Source organism: Medicago sativa, chromosome 7 (genome assembly GCF_051527215.1).
Source record: "Medicago sativa cultivar Bolivia chromosome 7, Bolivia_mono, whole genome shotgun sequence".
NCBI classification, from domain to species: Eukaryota; Viridiplantae; Streptophyta; class Magnoliopsida; order Fabales; family Fabaceae; genus Medicago; species Medicago sativa.
Window position 1 is genome coordinate 57,093,439 of NC_140755.1, and position 19,161 is coordinate 57,112,599.

General features: G+C 34.8%; 3 protein-coding genes across 6 annotated transcripts; 2 read left to right on the top strand and 1 right to left on the bottom strand.

Annotated features, from left to right (window-relative positions):
* The first annotated feature begins 3,106 nt into the window (after positions 1–3,106).
* On the top strand, positions 3,107–7,615 carry LOC146907014 (eukaryotic translation initiation factor 3 subunit B-like). Of its 2 annotated transcripts, XM_085730954.1 has the most exons (9): positions 3,950–4,482; positions 4,806–4,934; positions 5,074–5,200; positions 5,289–5,372; positions 5,446–5,569; positions 5,726–5,930; positions 6,038–6,572; positions 6,670–6,778; positions 7,040–7,615. In XM_085730954.1, the coding sequence occupies exons 7-9, from the start codon at positions 6,352–6,354 to the stop codon at positions 7,349–7,351; spliced, it is 642 nt and encodes a 213-aa protein (XP_085587080.1). In that variant the 5' UTR covers positions 3,950–4,482; positions 4,806–4,934; positions 5,074–5,200; positions 5,289–5,372; positions 5,446–5,569; positions 5,726–5,930; positions 6,038–6,351; the 3' UTR covers positions 7,352–7,615. The 2 variants fall into 2 exon arrangements, with proteins under 2 accessions (XP_085587081.1, XP_085587080.1); XM_085730955.1 differs by lacking the exons at positions 6,038–6,572; positions 6,670–6,778; positions 7,040–7,615 and adding an exon at positions 3,107–3,575 and having other exon boundaries at positions 4,351–4,482; positions 5,726–5,739.
* A 278-nt stretch (positions 7,616–7,893) lies between these two features.
* LOC146907015 (F-box/FBD/LRR-repeat protein At3g26920-like) lies at positions 7,894–12,405 on the bottom strand. 2 transcript variants are annotated; one of them, XM_085730956.1, is made up of 5 exons: positions 11,584–12,405; positions 11,343–11,480; positions 10,885–11,172; positions 8,998–9,142; positions 7,894–8,231 (listed from the first exon to the last, which is right to left on the bottom strand). In XM_085730956.1, exons 1-4 carry the CDS (start codon positions 12,325–12,327, stop codon positions 9,119–9,121), a joined length of 1,194 nt encoding a protein of 397 aa, XP_085587082.1. In that variant the 5' UTR covers positions 12,328–12,405; the 3' UTR covers positions 7,894–8,231; positions 8,998–9,118. The 2 variants fall into 2 exon arrangements, with proteins under 2 accessions (XP_085587082.1, XP_085587084.1); XM_085730958.1 differs by lacking the exon at positions 8,998–9,142.
* A 1,199-nt stretch (positions 12,406–13,604) lies between these two features.
* LOC146907016 (eukaryotic translation initiation factor 3 subunit B-like) lies at positions 13,605–17,872 on the top strand. Of its 2 annotated transcripts, none has more exons than XR_015020676.1 (4): positions 13,605–14,163; positions 14,401–14,574; positions 16,243–16,742; positions 17,245–17,872. XR_015020676.1 is itself a non-coding variant. In XM_085730959.1 (4 exons), exons 2-4 carry the CDS (start codon positions 16,678–16,680, stop codon positions 17,404–17,406), a joined length of 336 nt encoding a protein of 111 aa, XP_085587085.1. In that variant the 5' UTR covers positions 14,401–14,574; positions 16,243–16,677; the 3' UTR covers positions 17,407–17,872. The 2 variants fall into 2 exon arrangements, 1 of the variants encoding a protein (XP_085587085.1); XM_085730959.1 differs by lacking the exon at positions 13,605–14,163 and adding an exon at positions 16,843–16,951.
* The last annotated feature ends 1,289 nt before the right edge of the window (positions 17,873–19,161 follow it).

The following is a 19,161-nucleotide window of genomic DNA, read 5'->3' on the forward strand; positions in this document are numbered from 1 at the left end:
CCATTCGAGTATTTTAGTAATATTTTTGTAGTTGCATAAGATATTTAACCTGTCAATAACATGGTTGGATGATCTTTCTTTGACATTTTCTGCGAATTTTTCCTTGGATTTTAAATTGCTCTTGATATAATCTATTTTCACCCAGTCAATCTCCATATTATCCAATAGTGAAGCCATGTTAGTGGGTGCAGGTACAAGTACAGGGTTCTTGGCAACTAACCTTGATTTCTGCACTTTTTCTGTTATTCAATTTATTGCTTTGTGTTTTAAGCTTGGAGTGTATGAATTTCATGACAAACTGATTCTAAGTAGTGCATGTATACTGGCATCTCTAGATTCCTTGCGACTAATGAGGAACTTACCTCACAGGCTGTTAGGCGATTTTTCTATCAGCAACTATCACACCAGCCTAATTGTGACATGTATGAATATGATTACTGTCACAGAATCACTTGATTAAAATTATTTTGCTCGATGCAATTACTTTCATCATGTGTGGTTTTGATTATCATTAGGTGATGATCAGGTATGTAGCTTATCAATATCCCACACTTTCATTTGTTATATACATATAATATACTCAATATTTTGGGATGCATTTTAGTTGCGGCGTTCCAAATTAAACCCAATTACTGAACAATGTAAGTCATTCCTGATTTGTAGCTGAATTGTATTCTCTTTTCTATACATTTTGGCCAAAAATCTGAGGTATGAAAACGTCAAAAACTTTGGACTAAACCTCAGTTTTAGGTATCAAAATCTTGCTATTCAAAAAGTTACATTACACTATATGTCCATCAAAATAACATCTAAGTTGCATCACAATAGTAGTTATACACGTAGACACCACACCAATAATAATCTAAGGAAATAAAAGTGTTTGAATATGATTACATAGGTCAATGTCATAGGGATCCAATTATTCTTACTTCTGATCTTATTTATCATCTCTTTTTTTTTTTTTGTCCTTTTCAATGTCATCCCTTCATGACTTAATGTATCATAATGTCAGGATACACAAAACAGCCCTGCATACCACCTAGGAGGTTTAAAACTCAGATAGTCAATATGATAACCAATATGGAATAGCAAATCACTTTTAATTAGCTGAATAAATCACTCAGATAGTGAAGTATTAAGTGCTCTGAATAATGGCCCACTGGAAAGAGTATGTGACAAATCATTTTGGTTCAGAACTTAATAATATTTGTCATCATGCCGTAAAAAATGCATTCTCTATGAATTATTCTGTCTTATAACTTTCTTGATGGTTCCCTATTCCATTGGCTTAAAAAATGATTTGCTTTTGAGAATGCACTTGTAATAGAACTGTGCCTAAACTATATAAGGAGGAATAGGTTCTGGACACAACAGACACCTGCAGAATGGAAAGTTTACTCAAATGATTTGCCTTCTACGTGAGTCTGGGCGGTTCAATAACCTATTTGTGCCATGAATTATTCTGTTTCTAGCCATTTTGGCTTAGACAGACAGCTAATTTCTAGAGTAGCATCATAGTATGGGAAAGTGAGTAACCATTTTGTGTTGCAATGCTCACTAGTTTATCTCTAACTCAATCCAATTTCATTTAATTCATCTCACTTGTTGGTCATGAGTCTCAGAACCTTTAAAATTCTTGCTGTTATTGGACTTTTCACGTGTTTTAAAGATGAATAGTTTGGAGTCTGTGCAGATTGTGAAGCAGCGGAATGTAAAGAATATATTGGATGATTTTCTTGTTCCATACATATCCTCTTTTCGAATTCTGAAGGCTTGTTTAAACTACTGCTTTGCTATCTTCATAATTTTCCAGCCTTTAACTTGCACCGCACTCTATCTACACCTTTCTAACTTGATGATAAACAACTAGCTAGTAGGAAGAACAAGTGGTGTCAAGAAAGAGCTGCATCTATGAAAATTCATTACAACTTTTGATGTCTTGTGATGTTTCTCACTTTATCGGATGTACGAGATAAATAATTTCATTACAGCTTTTGTTAAATTATTTTTGTGTGGTGTTCTCTTTAAATGCTATGCTTTTTGTGTGCAATTGATTAACGTGCTGAGATGCTTTTTGTATCGAACCTATCATGAATTTCCATAACATGATATTGAAGGGTATAGCTTTTTTTAGGGGTATCGAACCCATGATTTTTTTAGGGGAAAACCAAACCCATGATTGTTACGAGTTGACATTGTAAATTTTAGGACAACAATAAGTGCATGAAAACTAAAATCAATAGAGTATTAATCTACTTTGATAAAAAATCGGATACTTTGTATATCAATAAAAAAGGGTTAATAGGTCTTTACCCCTGTAATATAGGTCATTTCCGGTTTTCACCTCTCTAAATTTTTTTTATTTACCCCCTGTAAAAAAAAAATTGTTTTGATTTACCCCCCTAATGGGCCAAACAAAAATGAAAATTTCTTTAAAAAAAAATAAAATTGGTTTTTGTTTGACCTACTAGGGGTAAATCAAAAAAAAAATTTACAGGGGGGAAAACCGGAAATGACCTATATTACACGGGGGTAAAGACCTGTTAATCCAATAAAAAAAAAAACTATCTAACCCACCAAAGTGTGTCTAGTGGTGCAGATTTGAGATTTTAAAGTGTGCTTCTTTCAAGGTTTCTGGTTCGAATTCTCCTAGTCCTAATGCAAATTTTTGTGGGTTAGTTCATACTCGATATCGAGTTTAAAAAATAATAATATTTTTTAGGGGTAAAAAAAGAAAATTAAAATTCTACCATATATCTCAAAAAAAATAACAAACAATTTTTTTTTTCATTTACCGCTCAAAAAAAAAAATTACAAACAAATTCTTCATTCTTCCCCTAAAAAAAAATATTTTTCCCCTAAAAAAATAACATATCTTTTTCCTGTAAAAAGAAAATTAAATCTTTTTCCTATATACTTACTTGGTCGCCAAGTAAGTGTCTAGGAGCAATAAAAAGTAATACTCACGCACGCACATTGTCTGTTTTCTGATTCAGTTCAGTCACTATTTGTTAAACAAATTCAGGGTTTGAGATTTTACTTATCCCAAAGGCATAAACAAAAATTCAATCATCATGTCATCAACGACCCTTCCAACGACGGTGAGGCCTTTGAAATCGCCAAGGCTGCGCCATTGCAATCGATCAATCATATGATTGAGGACGACGATTACACCGACTATGTCGATGACACTTTTCTTGCTGACCACGATCAACTATCAGCTGAAGTAAGTTCCCATGAATAATGATCTCGACACTGCTGCAGACATAGATGAAAACTTGGATAGTGTTTTCAACTTGAAGAGATACATTGATATTCTACAAGAGGACGAAGCCCGTAAAATCGATAACATGGTCGCGGCTCCAACTATGGTGGATGAGGGGTTTGATTCTGGATTTGGTAATATTGTAGTAGTTGATAATCTTCCCGTTGTTCCGACGGAGGAGTTTGAGACGCTTGAACGTGCTACTCATGAACTTTATAGTAAGTTTGGTGTTATTGATGACTTATGGATACCTGTTAATCCTGTCACTAAAATGTCCTTAGGTTACTGCTTCATTGAGTACATTACTCAGGTAAAAACTCTTTCTTTATGTCGAATAAAATGTTTGTTTTATAGTTTTATATTAGATTTTAGATTAGATAAAGTCTGTTTTATAGTTAAACCAGATACAACAACCTAAATGTGGGGTCCAGCCATTGCCACATGTCCAACATACATTTGACAAAATGGAAGGTTGCATGTGATGACAAGTAGCAAGATGCATGATGTACACATGGTGTAGTGTATGAGTAACACATGGTGTAGTGCATGAGTGACACATGTTGTGGTGCAAGCAAAGGACACTTGGTGTTTTGCATGAAAAGCAAATGACAAGTGTCTTCATGCATGTAAGGCAACTTTGGCTTGCTTCTCCTATAAATAGGACCATGAGCAAGCATTCACAACACACCACAACACAACAACAATCCTCACTCAGAGAGAGTTGAGAGAAAAATAGAGACTTCCTCATAGGAGTGTGAGAGAAAAATAGAGAGCCAATTTGTAAGAGTGTTACTTACAAATTGAGAGATATATTGTAGTGAGATCCACCTAAGGGTGAAGTTGTTGTATTCTCATTATCATTATAGTGGAGGTTTTAAGAGGCCCAAGGGTCCCGTGGTTTTTTCCCTTTCTCACATTGAGAAGGTTTTCCACGCTAAAATTCTCTGTGTCATTACGCTTATATTTTTCACGTTTCCGCTAGTGCCTATTTTGAGTTCACGGAGGAGGGAAATTGTGCAGGTATTTCCCAACTCTAATAGTCGTGCTATTCGATTTGATGATATTAAATTGGATGATTATTATAGGAAGCTGCCGAGCGTGCTAAAGAGAAGACTCAAAGACACAAATTCGATCTTTCCCACATACTAGCCATGAGCACGTTTGATGATTTTGATCGGTTTATGAAAGTGTCTGACGAGCGGGCTCCTCCTCCAAGGGTAACAACGATTATGAAACTCTTCAACTATTTTCAGTTTTGCTTAAGTTTTAGTTCTTCTTGTGTGTTGCTATATGCTTACTTTTGTTTTGTTTGGTTCAACAATTCTTGTCAACTTTTATTATTATACCCATAACACCTTTCTTACTACTTGGTTCTATTTGAATTATGTATATATATATAGTAGTTAGATTAAGGTAATTGCATGTTTTCTCATGTACCACACTCCTTTTGGAATTGCAAACATGATTGGTTTACATGTTGGATAGCTCAACATTGATATGATTTATTATTTAATACCTATTGCGTTCATTTCTCTCACAGGAAAATCTTCAACAATGGCTAACCGATGCTAAGGCCCGAGACCAGTTTGTGATTCGTGCTGGTTCAGATACTGAGATTTTGTGGAATGATGCCAGGCACTTACAGCCTGATACTGTTTATAAACGTGCAGTAAGTGGACACTATATATCAGTATCTTGTATTTTTTTGAATCGGTATCAGTATCTTGTATTATTTGATATTTGCTAGGACCCTTTGATTATCAATCACTTCATCCCTTTATGGTGCTCATACATTTTATAAATTACAGTTTTGGACTGAGTTTTGTACAATGGTCTCCTTTGGGCACATATTTGGCAACAGTTCACCGGCAAGGGGTAGCAGTCTGGGGAGGTGCTACAACCTTCAACCGTTTCATGCGTTATCCTCATCCTCAGGTTTTTTTCCAGAGTTTTTCATATTGTTTTTTTTTATACTGTATACTATACATTATTTTATTTACATTAAAATCAATGTGAATCATAGGTTAAGCTTATTGATTTTTCACCCGGTGAGAAGTATTTGGTAACTTGTAGCAGCCATGAACCAAGCAATTCTCAAGCTACTAATGTGAGCACTTTCTTCTTTGTTGTTTCATTGAGTTTTTGTGACACTGTACCTTAATCCAACTTTCTTCCTGTAGAGGGTTGTGATAAATATATTTGATGTGAGGACTGGTAAAGTAATGAGAGATTTTAAAGGAAGTGCCAAGATTTTGCTATTGGTGGTACCGGGGGTGTCGCGGAAGTGCCATGGCCCATTTTCAAGTACAAATCTCTCTCTCTCTCTCTCTCTCTCTCTCTCTCTCTCTCTCTCTCTCTCTCTCTCTCTCTCTCACCATATATATATATATATAACTTGAATATTTTAGCATCTATCGCGAGCCTAATTTAGTGATGGATTTTAATTTTTTTCCTTTACAGATGGAGTGGTGGAAGAGAATGAGATGATAAGTACTTTGCAAGGATGGGAAAAGATGTACTTTCTGTATATGAGACAAAAACATTTTCTCTAGTTGACAAAAAATCCTTAAAGGTTGAAAATTTAATGGATTTCAACTGGTCACCAACTGATCCAATCATTTCATTGTTTGTGCCTGAAACAAAAGATGGTCAACAACCAGCTAGGGTAATTTACTGTTTTCCTTCCCTTCTATGGTCATGTCATGGATTCAATTGTTGCTTTATTCAATAGTCTTGTTTATTTCAAATTTATGTTCTTTGACGGATTTGTAGGTAAGTCTTGTTCAAATCCCCAGCAAAGAAGAACTCAGGCAAAAGAACCTTTTTAGTGTCAGTGACTGCAAGATGTATTGGCAGAGCAATGGAGATTACCTTGCTGTTCATGTAGACAGATATACCAGAACAAGGAAAAGCACTTTCACAGGCTTTGAGCTTTTCCGTTTAAAGGAACGTGGCATACCCATTGAAGTTCTGGAGCTTGAGAATAAGAGTGACAAGATCCTTGCATTTGCTTGGGAGCCAAAGGGACATAGGTTTGTTGTGTTATTCATGGTGATAACCCTAAGCCCGACGTTAGTATCTACTCTATGTGGACTACTCAGAACACTGGTCGGGTTTCAAAGCTCACTACTCTAAAAGGCAAGTCGGCAAATGCTTTGTTTTGGTCACCTGCAGGCCGCTTCATTGTACTGGCAGGATTGAAAGGCTTCAACGGAGCATTGGAATTTTTCAATGTCGATGACCTTGAAACCATGGCTACTGCTGAACATTTTATGGCTACTGATGTTCAATGGGATCCAACTGGAAGGTATATTGTTTGTCTAAAATTGTATTTACCATAGCTATAGCTATTAAATGTTTGACTTTTGTTATTTTACAGATAAGTTTACATTGGTTATCCTCAGGTATGTTGCAACTGCTGTGACTTCGGTTCATGCAATGGAAAATGGATTCAATATATGGTCTTTCAATGGCAAACATCTTTATTGGATATTGAAGGATAACTTATTTCAAGTAATTACAATATCTTGTTCAAAGAATTATTTTCAGATGTACAACGTTTAAGCGGTTATATTTTTGGACATGACAATTTACCTTTAGTAAATTTATGTTTGTCAGTATAAATTTTTCCACTAGCAGAATTCAGAAATTTAATTTGTTATATCCCTTATTACAAAAATCCATTTTTTTTGGCAGCTTTGTGATCATCTGTGACAGCACCTTTTCTTTCTATTTACCGATCTCATGTTCTGGTTTTTTCTTTTCAAAATACAGTTCTTATGGAGACCAAGGCCACCATCTTTCTTGACTCCCAAGAAAGAGGAAGAGATCGCAAAGAACTTGAAAAAGTATAGTAAGAAATATGAAGCAGAAGATCAAGATGTTTCATTGCTGCTGAGTGAGCAGGAGTGTGAGAAGCGTAGGATCTTGAAAGAAGATTGGGACAAGCGGGTCAATGAATGGAAGCTGATGCATGAAGAAGAGAAGTTAGAGTGGCAAAATATGACGGACAGAGAAGCTAGTGACAATGAAGAGGAATATGAGGAAGTAGTCGAAATTAACAAAGAAATCCTTCACCGAGTATGAGCAAGAGTGAGGTAATGAAGTATGTTACTAGTCTGGAGTTATGTAGTAGCTAGTTGGGCAGTGGTTCTTTGTGTTCATCTCTGTAGACCCAATTTTGTGCTTTTTACTATTTTTTTTTTTTAGAAAATAATTCCTTGTTTTTCTCATAAAATAGAACGTGAAAGACAATGTTCTAGCCCCTTTCCCCAGACACAAGTATGTTAACTCTATCTTGCTATCTTAGCACTCGCAGGTGCATGAAGATATTTGTTTATTGCTTTCAAATCTTCAAATCAGTTTTCAAATTTAAAAACAAAAATCATCAAATGATTCAACCTTGGAAAATTGAAAATAGATGAAACGAAGATACGGATCTTCAATATGCTCATGTAAGCTACATTTGTCCACAATGGGCAAATTAATCCATTTGTCAACCCTTTTTTGAAATTTATACTGTAAGGTACTGGGTTAGTGGTTGTATAGCTATAAATATATTTAAAGATAAGCCTCGTCAAGCTTAGTCCTATTTTCTACTCATTCAGAATTTTGAGTAAAGCCGTCGATTTTAAGTAGATGACATACAATATATTCAAGTATTCATATACATAATAAAGACCATAGAATCACCATTTCATATATCGGTAACTTCAAAATAGGTGCAGTATCAAGTTAATTTCAACAAGCCAGAAAAAAGTTGTTCATACAAAATATACTTAAATACTTAAAAGTTACTGATCTATATGGAGTTCAGTTCCACCACCTTCCTTCTTCATGCATTTTTTGAAAACATCAGTAGCTTACAACTCACAGTTACTCTTGTCCTACATACTTGCATGCGATCCTCAACTGCAACTTTCAATGTGAATTTACAGCATGTCAACATCATTTTTCAACCTGTTTTCTGAAATCAACATAAAAAGAAAAAAAGAAGTAAAAACCTAATAGAAATTTCTTTCATTGTTGTAATTTTTTATAACAAGAACCATAATGCTTTCATTCATAGAACTCAAGGAAAAAGGCATGATTTTCCTATTCATCAGGACAGGATAACGGTTTTCATAAAAAAGAAAAGAGAAAATTGTAATTGGTCAAAATCATATCAATCATCTCACTTCTAAAATTGTTTAAGCAGAGTATACCAGGTTCCACACTCTGCTTTAAGTCAAATGAATTTTATTGATGAAATTTATATTTGTATATATTGTCATAGTCAAGTTGAATACTAAATCAGAACTATCATACAATTAAAAAAGATTAACTATTACAAACATATATTGCCATAGTCGAGTCGAATACTTAGAACTATCAAATGAAAATCAAACTAATAGCTCCAAGTCCCTTCGGAGATATCCGATAAAATTGGAATGAAACTAATAGATCTAATATTGTTAAAGTGGCAATATTAATGGCATTTTAAAAATAGCAAACAAAAAAATTAATCATATTTGAGAAGTGTTCTAGATTAAAAGCAATGTATTGCTAAAAATACAATCTGTGAAATCCGTAGATTACTAATGCTATGGCAGGAAGCAGTGCAATTTATAGAACACAGATAATATAAGTTGTTAGGAAAACATAAATTGAAATAACAGAATGATGGAAGAATATAAAAAGAGTAGAAGTATGTTATTGAAAACTTAACAAAATATAGACAATAGAATTCTAACCAAAGGTTTCCACGCCACAAAGGATCGCTCTTTTCATTTACATGATACCAAATGTACGGAACGAACCCCCTAGTCTGATTACCCCTATTTATCTGCTATATACCTTCCCTTCTACCTAATCCTAATCAGGATCCAGGTTGAGTGTCTGCACAGTAGAAGATACCCCATTTGATTCTTATCAGAATCTTGAAGAAAGTAGAAAAGAATGGTGAAACAAAACAATGGATACCTACCTATGAAGCAATGACATAAACACATACTCCAGACACAACACAAATATGTAGACAACAGTAATATTTTGAGAAAATAAAAGTGATTGAATAAAACCATAAAAAAAAATTTATTCCCTGTTCGGAAAACAAGTCTACCCATTCATGATTTGAATCTCAATTTGATAACCATGGATTTAATTAATGATAGGGTTAGGGTTATAGATTATTCCAATAAATCTTTCTAAACCTGAGTACTATGCAAACTAAAAGTTTAAACACGGTATGTTTTGTAAATTTAGATATATAATTTAATTGAAGAATGATTTGCTTCTTATGTGAGTATCATGTTATACCATAAGTTGTTTTTATGTATCTTAAAAGTTCAATTTTAAATAATAGCACTTTCTACATTTTGCAAATGATATCAAATAATCAGAAACTGGTTCATTAAGTAACCAAAGAAAGCTTGAAGTCCCTAAACAAAGATTCAAAGTTGCATCTCAACATGAGGCTCCATAACTTGGTCCATCTGAAGCCAAAGGTACCTTAACATCAGCCATAAAAATTGTCGATTACTTGGGAAAACAAACCCGACAAGTCATTGAAGATGTGGTCATTCTTGAACCAGGACCTCAAGAAGGTTAAGTTGCACAAAGGAAGAAACATTTTTTGAGAGATTGGGTTGATAGGAGGTACTTATGAGGCCTCTAAAACTAAGCAACTTAAAACTGACAGTACATCAAATAGTGAGGGATGTTATAGCTTCTGTTTCTCAAGGAACTTTGTCCGAACAACACGAAATGGACTTTTCAGACAAGATACAACCAGACTTTGTGAAAGTGAAAGTTGACGGAGGATCCACAAAATATTAATTACAATAAAACATTGAGAATTTTCACTATCAAAGGAACTGAGTGTGTACTGAAGAAAAATATTAAGTTATATCTCAAGGAGTCAGAAATTTTCAAGAATTGACAATATCCATTATCAGTCAATCTTCAGTTAAAGCTTTACTTTGTAAAAAGGCTTAGTAATCTAGTGCAATCTAACAAGTTGTTAATAGAAAAAATGAAGAGAAATAACACTTACTGAATAAATTATTAAGAACAAGAGAGAGATATATCTCTTCCATGGGTTTTCCCTTTTATAAAGGACTACTCCTTTCACAAAAAACGATCAAAAACATTCAGACTTACATATCCCCTATAACAAGCTATATCCTCTTACTAACTATCTGCTTAATTGTCTCTAACCCGTTTCCCTTTAGAATGATGTCTAAGCCCCATTAGCTTATTGTGGGGAAAGATTAATTGATGTAGGAAGAATTTGCTATACTACTTTCCATTTAGATCTAAGTCGTTCTAGTGTGATAATTCGTTTGAAAATGCAACTACTTGTTTAATCTTTGTTCATGCTTCCGTGTAAAAGAATAAAGAAGGTAAATGGCAAAAATGAGGCAATAGTTTACAATTATCACCCTCTTACCCTATGGTTATGCATCAAATAAGAGTTTAGCATACGACTACTCATATAACGGATCAACATGGAAATGATGTCATAAACAAATAAAACTAAAAACAGATAAGTATTAATTCAAACAACCAAATCTAGAAGTTGCATGGTAGAAGCTAATCAAATGATAAGAAGGATAGAGTAACAACTACTTAGTGCTTACATTTAAACGTTGTCGATAAATTGTAATTTTACACGCTGCAGAGGCCTTTGGGCATGAGGATATTAGTCTTTTTATTTGAGTTTGTCCAACGTTCCCGATTGTCATGGTTTGTAAAACTCTTGCATTCTTCAAAATATACTTTGCGAATAGAATCTCACTTTGTAGGCCCAAGAAGTTGAAAAGATCGCAAGTTCTAAGGTGTAATGAAAGACATTGTGGAACAACAACTGGGTCTACCCAATTTTCTTTGTCATCCTTTTTAGTCCATGTTTCCTTGTCTAAGTCGGCCTATTAAAAATACACATACAAACGTAAAGGTGTGTTAAGAGTCTCACATTGAATGAGATGCGGAAATTTCTCACCTCACAAGTCAATTTTGTAGGGTTGAGTTAGCCCCAACCCAAATTGTAAGAGCAATCTAATAAAAGATAAAACAGATATGATGATTCTAAACAAACCTGATCAAGGTCAAGCTTCTGTAGCTTGGGGCAGTGGTTGAGAACTTCTATTAAGAATCGCCAACTATAATCGAGAGAAATAAGCTCCAGTTGGGTCAAGTTTTGAAAATTGGGAATCAAATCATTACAGTAATGCACCTAGAATTGATAAATTGTTGGATATCAATGTAAAATTCTCACACGCACACACAAAAAATAAAATTGTTAGATATCACAATGAGTATAAGTATACTAAACAAACCTGATCAATTTCAAAGCGCAGAGAAAGTACATTGTGAACTGCTTTGAACGGAAAACAATAATGATAGCAATCAACATCGGCCCTGATCAAGTTAGTTAAACAAAAGCTGTTCCATTCATTACAAGTTAAAGATTCATCAGAATCAAAAGACACATCATATGTGACTAAATCTTCAAGATTTGGACATCCAGTTAAAAATATCATGAAATCTCGAAGTTGAGGGAACCAAATATATTCCAAATGAAGGGTTTTGAGAGACGGAAGTACAACAGAAGAGTAACCTTCTTCCACACTAAAATAAAAAAGCTTAAGAACAACGAGGGTTTTGCATGTGAGAATAGTGGTGGGCAATTTGGGCAAACCCATTGAGCCGACGGAGAGATGAAGATATTCAAGTTTGCGTTGAACTACAAAGTTGACCCATTTGGTGATACTGTCAATGGGACACTGGATAGGATCATCATCGTATGTAATATCAAAGTGGAAAGTTTTAACAGGAAATGCGGCATCTCGAGGAAGCAGAACGGAGTATACGAAGTCATTGAATCGAAAATTGGAGAGGTGATCTGTTACTCGTCCGTTGAAACGCAGAGTGGGAACGGAGAGGTGGAGATTCTTCCACCGTTTTGAAAGAGCTGATGTTGCAACGGATTGTTTGGTTTCGAGAGAAGAGAGAATGTGACAGAGAAGCACGTCTGGTAAAGTGCTTATTATATCTTCCTCCTCCTCCTCCTCCGCCGCCATTGCAATTTTCGTCAAATGAAGGAGACGAAGCCCAAAGGTTTGGGAAATTGCAGAAGTTTTGTGAGTTGGAGGAGTTACAAGAAAATATGGACTTCATTTTTGGGTTTATGGACACTATTTTTTTTTGGGTTTTGTTATCTTTTGCCATTAGGGCACAGGTTAAGGAATCCAAAATTAGAAGTTTTTTTTATAGAAAACGTCAAAATTTTGACTTTGAAAAATTGACTAAGGTTGAATGCACAGCTTTAAAGACCATTATTTCTATTTAAATTCCTTAATATGTGCCATTGGGACACATGTTAGCATTAGCCTTTTTTTTGGTTCAATTTATGGGTTTTAAACCTAAAAAATACTAATTGATTTTTTATGGTAAAATATATAATATTATTACTTAACTAAAATCTGTTGGTATTGACAATGCATAAGGTCTGAGTTCGAACCCCATGTACTTTGCTTGTTTACAAAGATGAATTTCTAGCCACTGAAATCCTATTTGAATTTGTCAAGTCATAGAATGAAAATAAATCTTTATACAAAAAATTAGATTCAATTTAACAAACGTCACATGATTTTTTTTAAGGAAAACGTTACATGATTTTAAATTGTCTAATAAATATATATTTTTGTCAACTCAACATAACACATCGACAATTTACCATTTTCACCTGCCACAAAAGTCCAAAAGTGAATAAATTAAAATAATAGACGTTGAATGAAAAAAAAACATATGGAAGAGAATGCCATATAAAAACTAAACTTTAAGATGAAAATAAACAAATGACATCCAAAAACTAAAAAACCGGTTGATAGCAATATTGTGATTTTCGCATAATGCTACATTGAGTTTGATCATCTCAACATACAAAGATAATCCACACACGTGAGTTTGACACCACATCTTAACCTAAACCTTAAGAAATTATGTATATGGATCAAATCACTTATATGTTGCTCAACATCTACTCTCACATCCAATGTGAAACTTTACCTCACAGTCAACACATCAACATATCTCACTTAAGTATAAGACTCTCCGCAGCCGACATTTGTCACTGGGATTCACCCATGCTTCATTCGCAAAGTCGAACCGAGTTATAATATCATCATTGGACCTTATGGAAAAAGCCAGCACTGGTGTTAATCTACTCATTAGACATAGAGCAACCACATAAATGAGAATAATACATCTTCATCCAATGTTTTAATTACGACGAAATTCTAGCCCGTGCTTGGCACGGGTGTCCATACTAGTAGTTATACAAACAAATTAAAGCTTGTTCATTCATCACACCAAACATTACTACGATACATCCATATGCTCCAAAACACTTGTCGAAATATGGTTTGATTCACACGTGTTAGTTCATACCACACTGCTTGAATTTTATTCAAATTTAGGTCATTTATGTGACGCGAGAGGGTTGTTTGATGAAATGTCTGAGAGAGATGCTTAAAGGAATGAGGTTTGAGCTGAATTTTTTTCATTTGGGGGGGGGGGGGGGGGGGGGGGGGAGGGGGGGGCATATTGAGTGGTTGTAAGGTTCATAGAAACCTGGACATTGCTCGTGTTACGGTTCACAATTTGATGGTTTTGGAGCCCGAGTAATAGTGGTCAACTTCTTAATATGCTTCTGATAATTATCACCCATCTTATGGTCAACTTCACTTGTTACTAGTTGAACTGGACGAGCAGCTGAGGATAGCTGGCTATGTCCCTGAACTGGGGTCTATTCTCCATTGACTTTGGCTCTTCAAGTAGAACAGCAGTCCATTGAAGGATGATTGTGTTGTACATAGCTAAACAGTTGAAGGAAAACCTTGATAAGTTCTAGCAAGGTATGGCTCAAAAGAATTTTTAGCCTGTTTTCTACCCTGTCAAATTTTTCATGCCATAGACTGCAAGAGCACTTAATAACTGTATAATGTTTTTTCCTTGTCAGTCTGTACATGTTTTAAGCAGTAAGTTCTACCACCTTTCTTCATCGTATCCTTTATTTGCTTTAATAATTTTTTAGAATACTTCAATTAATTAGTAAGTACTAATTTCATTAGTTCTCTCTTTCCGTGTGCTAGTTTCCTAGGATGATCTTGTATGGGCAGAGGCATGAATAGAGAAAGAGCCATGCAAAAGAGGAGGCATCGCGTGAACGGAGAAAAGAAGCGCAATGACCAAAGACTTGGGAACATGGACAAAGATAAGAAGCTATGTAAGACAACTCTCATAGCACACATACTATGTACATTAAGGTACCATCTCAAGTGATACATTAGAGGATATCTTACTATGTACGTTCCGAAAATAATTTCAGAAACTATTATTAGAATACTTAATTAGAAGATACATTAGAGGTTATCATCTGAAAATTGTCATCATAAGGTCCTGGTCAATGATGAAAGTTTAGTCACATAACTGTTTGTTCAGAGTTGTTTTATATATTTGAAGCTACAAGACAATGGCTTGTTTGAGTGAAAAAACTCATTTATAAGGACCAACTCAGGTGATAATAGGGCAGACAAGAAGGAGAAAACCAGTAGAAGATAAAGAACCGAGTCTTAATTAGCTTGGTGATTTTAAGTGTTGTTAGAAAACACTTATCATGAGTAATTTGAGTCTTATATTAGAGAAATTATCCTCTCACTGAGGGTCAAAAAGGTGTTATCACACACAACCCTCTCTTTTAACAAGAATTTGTATAAGGTCACAACCATTCCTTAATTTTCGAGAATAAACATGCTTTTACCAATTCACCTTTTTGTTATTGGATAAATGTAGAAGATGGCATATTTGCCACGATGATGTCCTTTTTTGTGTCATAGTTTTTGTGTATTATACGGTTACACCAGACACTTTGAATGCTAAGAAATAATTGAGAAAAGTGAATCTTTTCTTACTGATACAGGAGATCGATCCCTAAATTTATAATAATAGGACTCGTTACAAATTAGATAAAGGACATAACAAACTTTAATTCATAATCACTAACAGCTCACAAATAAACTTGTACACATGGATTAACTTACTCTAAAATGTGAAAAATAAGGAGCAGTTGCAAAAAGTAGATTTAATTATTGAATCAGACTCAAGAAATGCTTTGATATGAGTGGAAAATGAAAAAGAATGTCCATGGAGCCTTTGGTTTCAATTCAATAAGCTGAAAAGTATTTTAAGGGTGCTAATAAGTGTTACTTGGGTGCATTTTTCGAGAGGCGAATGGTTATGTGGACACTTTATAAAAAAGAAGGTGCATGGTAGGTAGACGGGTTATGTGGAGTTGTGAATCTCGAGAACAACTGATGTTGGATCTCAAGAGCTTGATATTCGTTCCTAGGCTTGATGGTGTTGAAGGATACTGGTGGCAGTATCTATCTAGACTGCAGTTAGAAGTTGGAATTTGCATTGTTTTATTTTAGTTATATGGTTAGGGTTTGCAATATATGATGGTGTTAAATAACATGATCTTCTTGTACTATTGTACAAAGATATATGTATGATAGAAGTGTGCTATGCTCATCTCTGGTCAATCTCATTTGTTTTGTCAGAGACAAAGGTTGGCTTTGATTATTTTGGGTATATTTCTGTTTGTTAATGCCATGCATATGACGTTGAATTGCATGTCAACAATGCCGCTTCTCATCTGTTATAATTTATTAAATCTAACCCTCAAACTATCTTCCTGACACGTCACATTTACTCTATCCACGTCCATGTTACTTTGCCACATCTTCTAATATCTTACGTGTCCCTCTCCTCATTGCACCTCCCTTCCTCTCATTAGATTTCACGTAAGCTAAGATGTGCAGATTTTTTTCGGGTAGATTCTTAAGTACCATCAGTTTTCTTACTCTGATGCCTGCGATTGGTTGGAATTGGAAGTCGTTAGCTTTTTTCTGCTAAATTTTTCTGCATAATCGCAGATTCCTGATGTGTTGGGCAGCTTTATTGGCAATATGGCCGAGTCTTCAATACCGACAGTTTTCAAGACTGTTGTGCGGGCCTAGTTATCGGTTTGTGCTTTATTGTATCAGTTTGTCCTTTAGCTGTGCTGGTGTGGCGGCGGGACTGCGGAACTAGTGTTATTTACGTTTTGGTTTTGCGGCAATTACGTTTGGAGCTGCGGCTTGGTTTTTCTCTGCTGAATGATAAGTTAAGGGTTGTAGTAGGCATGTATAAGGAGTTTTCTGCAAGTATGTTTGTTGAAAGCAATAGCATTTTGTTTATGTGCATCAGTGATGAGTATGTTGAACTGGTTGTTAGCTATTGTTGGAAGCGTTTGAGGGGTTTGGGGTTCGGCCCTTATGATTCTTGTTAACTGTTTTAACATTAGCCTTTGTTCTTGCCTTTAAAAAAAAATGCGCACACATACAGACAAACTAACATTTATGGCAGCTGAGGTTCAATGGGATCCAACTGGAAGGTATATTGTTTATCTAAAATTGTATTTACCATAGCTATAGCTATTAAATGTTTGACTTTTGTTACTTTACCGATCATAAATTTAGATTGGTTATCCTCAGGTATGTTGCAACTGCTGTGACTTCGGTTCATGAAATGGAAAATGGATTCATTATCTGGTCTTTCAATGGCAAACATCTTTATCCGATATTGAAGGATAACTTCTTTCGCGTAATTACAATATCATTTGTACTTGATACATTGTCTGTGTACTACAATTGTTCAAAGAATTAGTTTCCGATGTACAATATTTAAATGGTTATATTTTTGGACATGGCAATTTTCCATTAGTAAATTTAGTTTGACAATATAGATTTTTCTACTAGCAGAATTCAGAAATTGAATTTGTTATATCCCTTATCACAAAGATCCATTTTTTTGGCAGCTTTTTGATTAATCTGTGACAGCACCTTTTCTTCCTATTAACCAATCTCATGTTCTGGTTTTTTCTTTTCAATATATAGTTCTCATGGAGACCAAGGTCGCCGCCATCTTTCTTGACTCCCGGGAAAGAGGAAGAAATTGCAAAGAACTTGAAGAAATATAGTAAGAAATATGAAGCAGAAGATCAAGATGTTTCGTTGCTGCCGAGTGAGCAGGAACGTGAGAAGCTTAGGATCTTGTAAGAAGATTGGGACAAGCTGGTCAATGAATGGAAGCTGATGCATGAAGAAGAGAAGTTAGAGAGGTAAAATCTGAGGGACAGAGAAGCTAGTGACAAGGAAGAGGAATGTGAAGCAAATGACATAGAAGTCGAGGAAGTAGTCGATGTTAACAAAGAAATCCTTCACTTTTAGTTTAAGCGAGAGTGCGGTAGTGAAGTATCTAACTGGACTGGAGTCTGTGGTAGCTAGTTGGTCAGTGATTCTGTGTTCATCCCTGTAGATCTAATTTTGTAGTTTTTCCTTCTGTTTTTTAGAAAAGAATTCCTTGTTTTTCTCGTGAAATAGAACGTGAAAGACAATGTTTCTAGCCCCTTTTCCCAGACACAAGTCTGTTAAGAATTCCTTGCAAATGCATGAAATTTGTTAGTATGATTATTCTATTCTAAGAGGCTAATGCTATATTGGACTATCAACTTATTGCCTTCAATTCTTCGAATCAGAATCTTCAAATCAGTTTTCAAATTTAAAAACAAAAATGATCAACTAATTAAACCTCAGAAAATTGAAATTAGATTAGACGAAGATACGAATCATCAAATATTTCATGCTCATGTAAGTCGTCGTGTTCCGAAGTACACCTTTTGCTATGTTCTTTAATCTCAGATTGTGCACTTAACGTTAGATTCTCCTCTGCTTCAAAATAAGTAAGTAGAGACGCTAACATTATAATCCTTGAACTTGAACTTTTTGACACTTGGTTTAATATCATAGTAGAACAATTATCTTGTACATTGATGTTTTTTCTATGATAAAATGAAGCATAACTAGAAATCTTGACAAAATCTTTCAATGTTTCTTTAAACACAATGTGATCTATTTGTTCTCTTACCACTATTATATTGTCAACTTTGCAACTTGTCATCATTTTATTGAATTCTTCACAAGTCTTCCTAAATGCAAGCATGCATATATCTTCTCTAATTTTCCTTTTGATTTATTCCTCTCAATGCCTTCATTCAACTCATCCATCGTTTCTTTCAAGTAGAATATATGTTATGCTCTTGTATTAGCATTTCCATGTCAAACTCATATTCTTGTGATGATGATAACTTCTTCCTTAGAGCAATAACTACATGCAGGCCACAGCTTGTCGAAAAACAAATAGGCATCATGCACATTTTCTATCTTTTCCGAACTACACACTACTCTTTTGCATCCAAGAAATCTGCTGCATAAAGCAAATGCTGCTTTTAATTGTGACTAGCCTGAATTCCAGCATGCAACTCCCAAGTGTATGATTGACTAAAGTAAGGGTTCCTTTATCATACGAGCAAACGCTCAGGGGTAGACATAGGGTCTGTTTGGTAAGGTACTTCAATTAGCGTATAGCTTATAGCGGATAACTTATAAGCTCGTCTAACCAAAAAAGCTCTGTTTGGTAATGTTTTTTCACCACGAGCTTATAGTTTATTTCACGATTTTTTCACACTCCAAGTAGCGTTTGAGCTTATTGTTGGAAATTTAGGTCTTGATAAAAACAGATTTCATAAAACATGTTCAACGATTATGAATCAATAGCGGAAGCAAACAAAACACTGAACATGAATATGAAAGGATCTACGACATGTTTGATTTATCAAGGATATTAAGAATTAGGGTATTAGGAATACCTGGATAAAGCTTTCATAGCAACCCTCTTTCAACATCAACCGTAAACCGAGAGAGGAGGTGATAATCTGAAACACACAGCAAGGGTCAGCGGCAGCTGATTTGGTT

Excerpts from the sequence above, each read along its gene's own strand:
- LOC146907015 (XM_085730956.1), bottom strand. The coding sequence starts at position 12,327 with ATGGCGGCGGAGGAGGAGGAGGAGGAAGATATAATAAGCACTTTACCA. Across the intron at positions 11,481-11,583 it reads TGCGCTTTGAAATTGATCAG|GTGCATTACTGTAATGATTT; the intron begins GTTTGTTTAGTA and ends TATCAATTCTAG. Across the intron at positions 11,173-11,342 it reads AGAAGCTTGACCTTGATCAG|GCCGACTTAGACAAGGAAAC; the intron begins GTTTGTTTAGAA and ends TATTTTTAATAG.
- LOC146907016 (XM_085730959.1), top strand. The coding sequence starts at position 16,678 with ATGCGCACACATACAGACAAACTAACATTTATGGCAGCTGAGGTTCAA. Across the intron at positions 16,743-16,842 it reads CAATGGGATCCAACTGGAAG|GTATGTTGCAACTGCTGTGA; the intron begins GTATATTGTTTA and ends GGTTATCCTCAG. Across the intron at positions 16,952-17,244 it reads TGAAGGATAACTTCTTTCGC|TTCTCATGGAGACCAAGGTC; the intron begins GTAATTACAATA and ends TTCAATATATAG.
- LOC146907014 (XM_085730955.1), top strand. The coding sequence starts at position 3,237 with ATGAATAATGATCTCGACACTGCTGCAGACATAGATGAAAACTTGGAT. Across the intron at positions 4,483-4,805 it reads AGCGGGCTCCTCCTCCAAGG|GAAAATCTTCAACAATGGCT; the intron begins GTAACAACGATT and ends TTTCTCTCACAG. Across the intron at positions 4,935-5,073 it reads ATACTGTTTATAAACGTGCA|TTTTGGACTGAGTTTTGTAC; the intron begins GTAAGTGGACAC and ends TATAAATTACAG.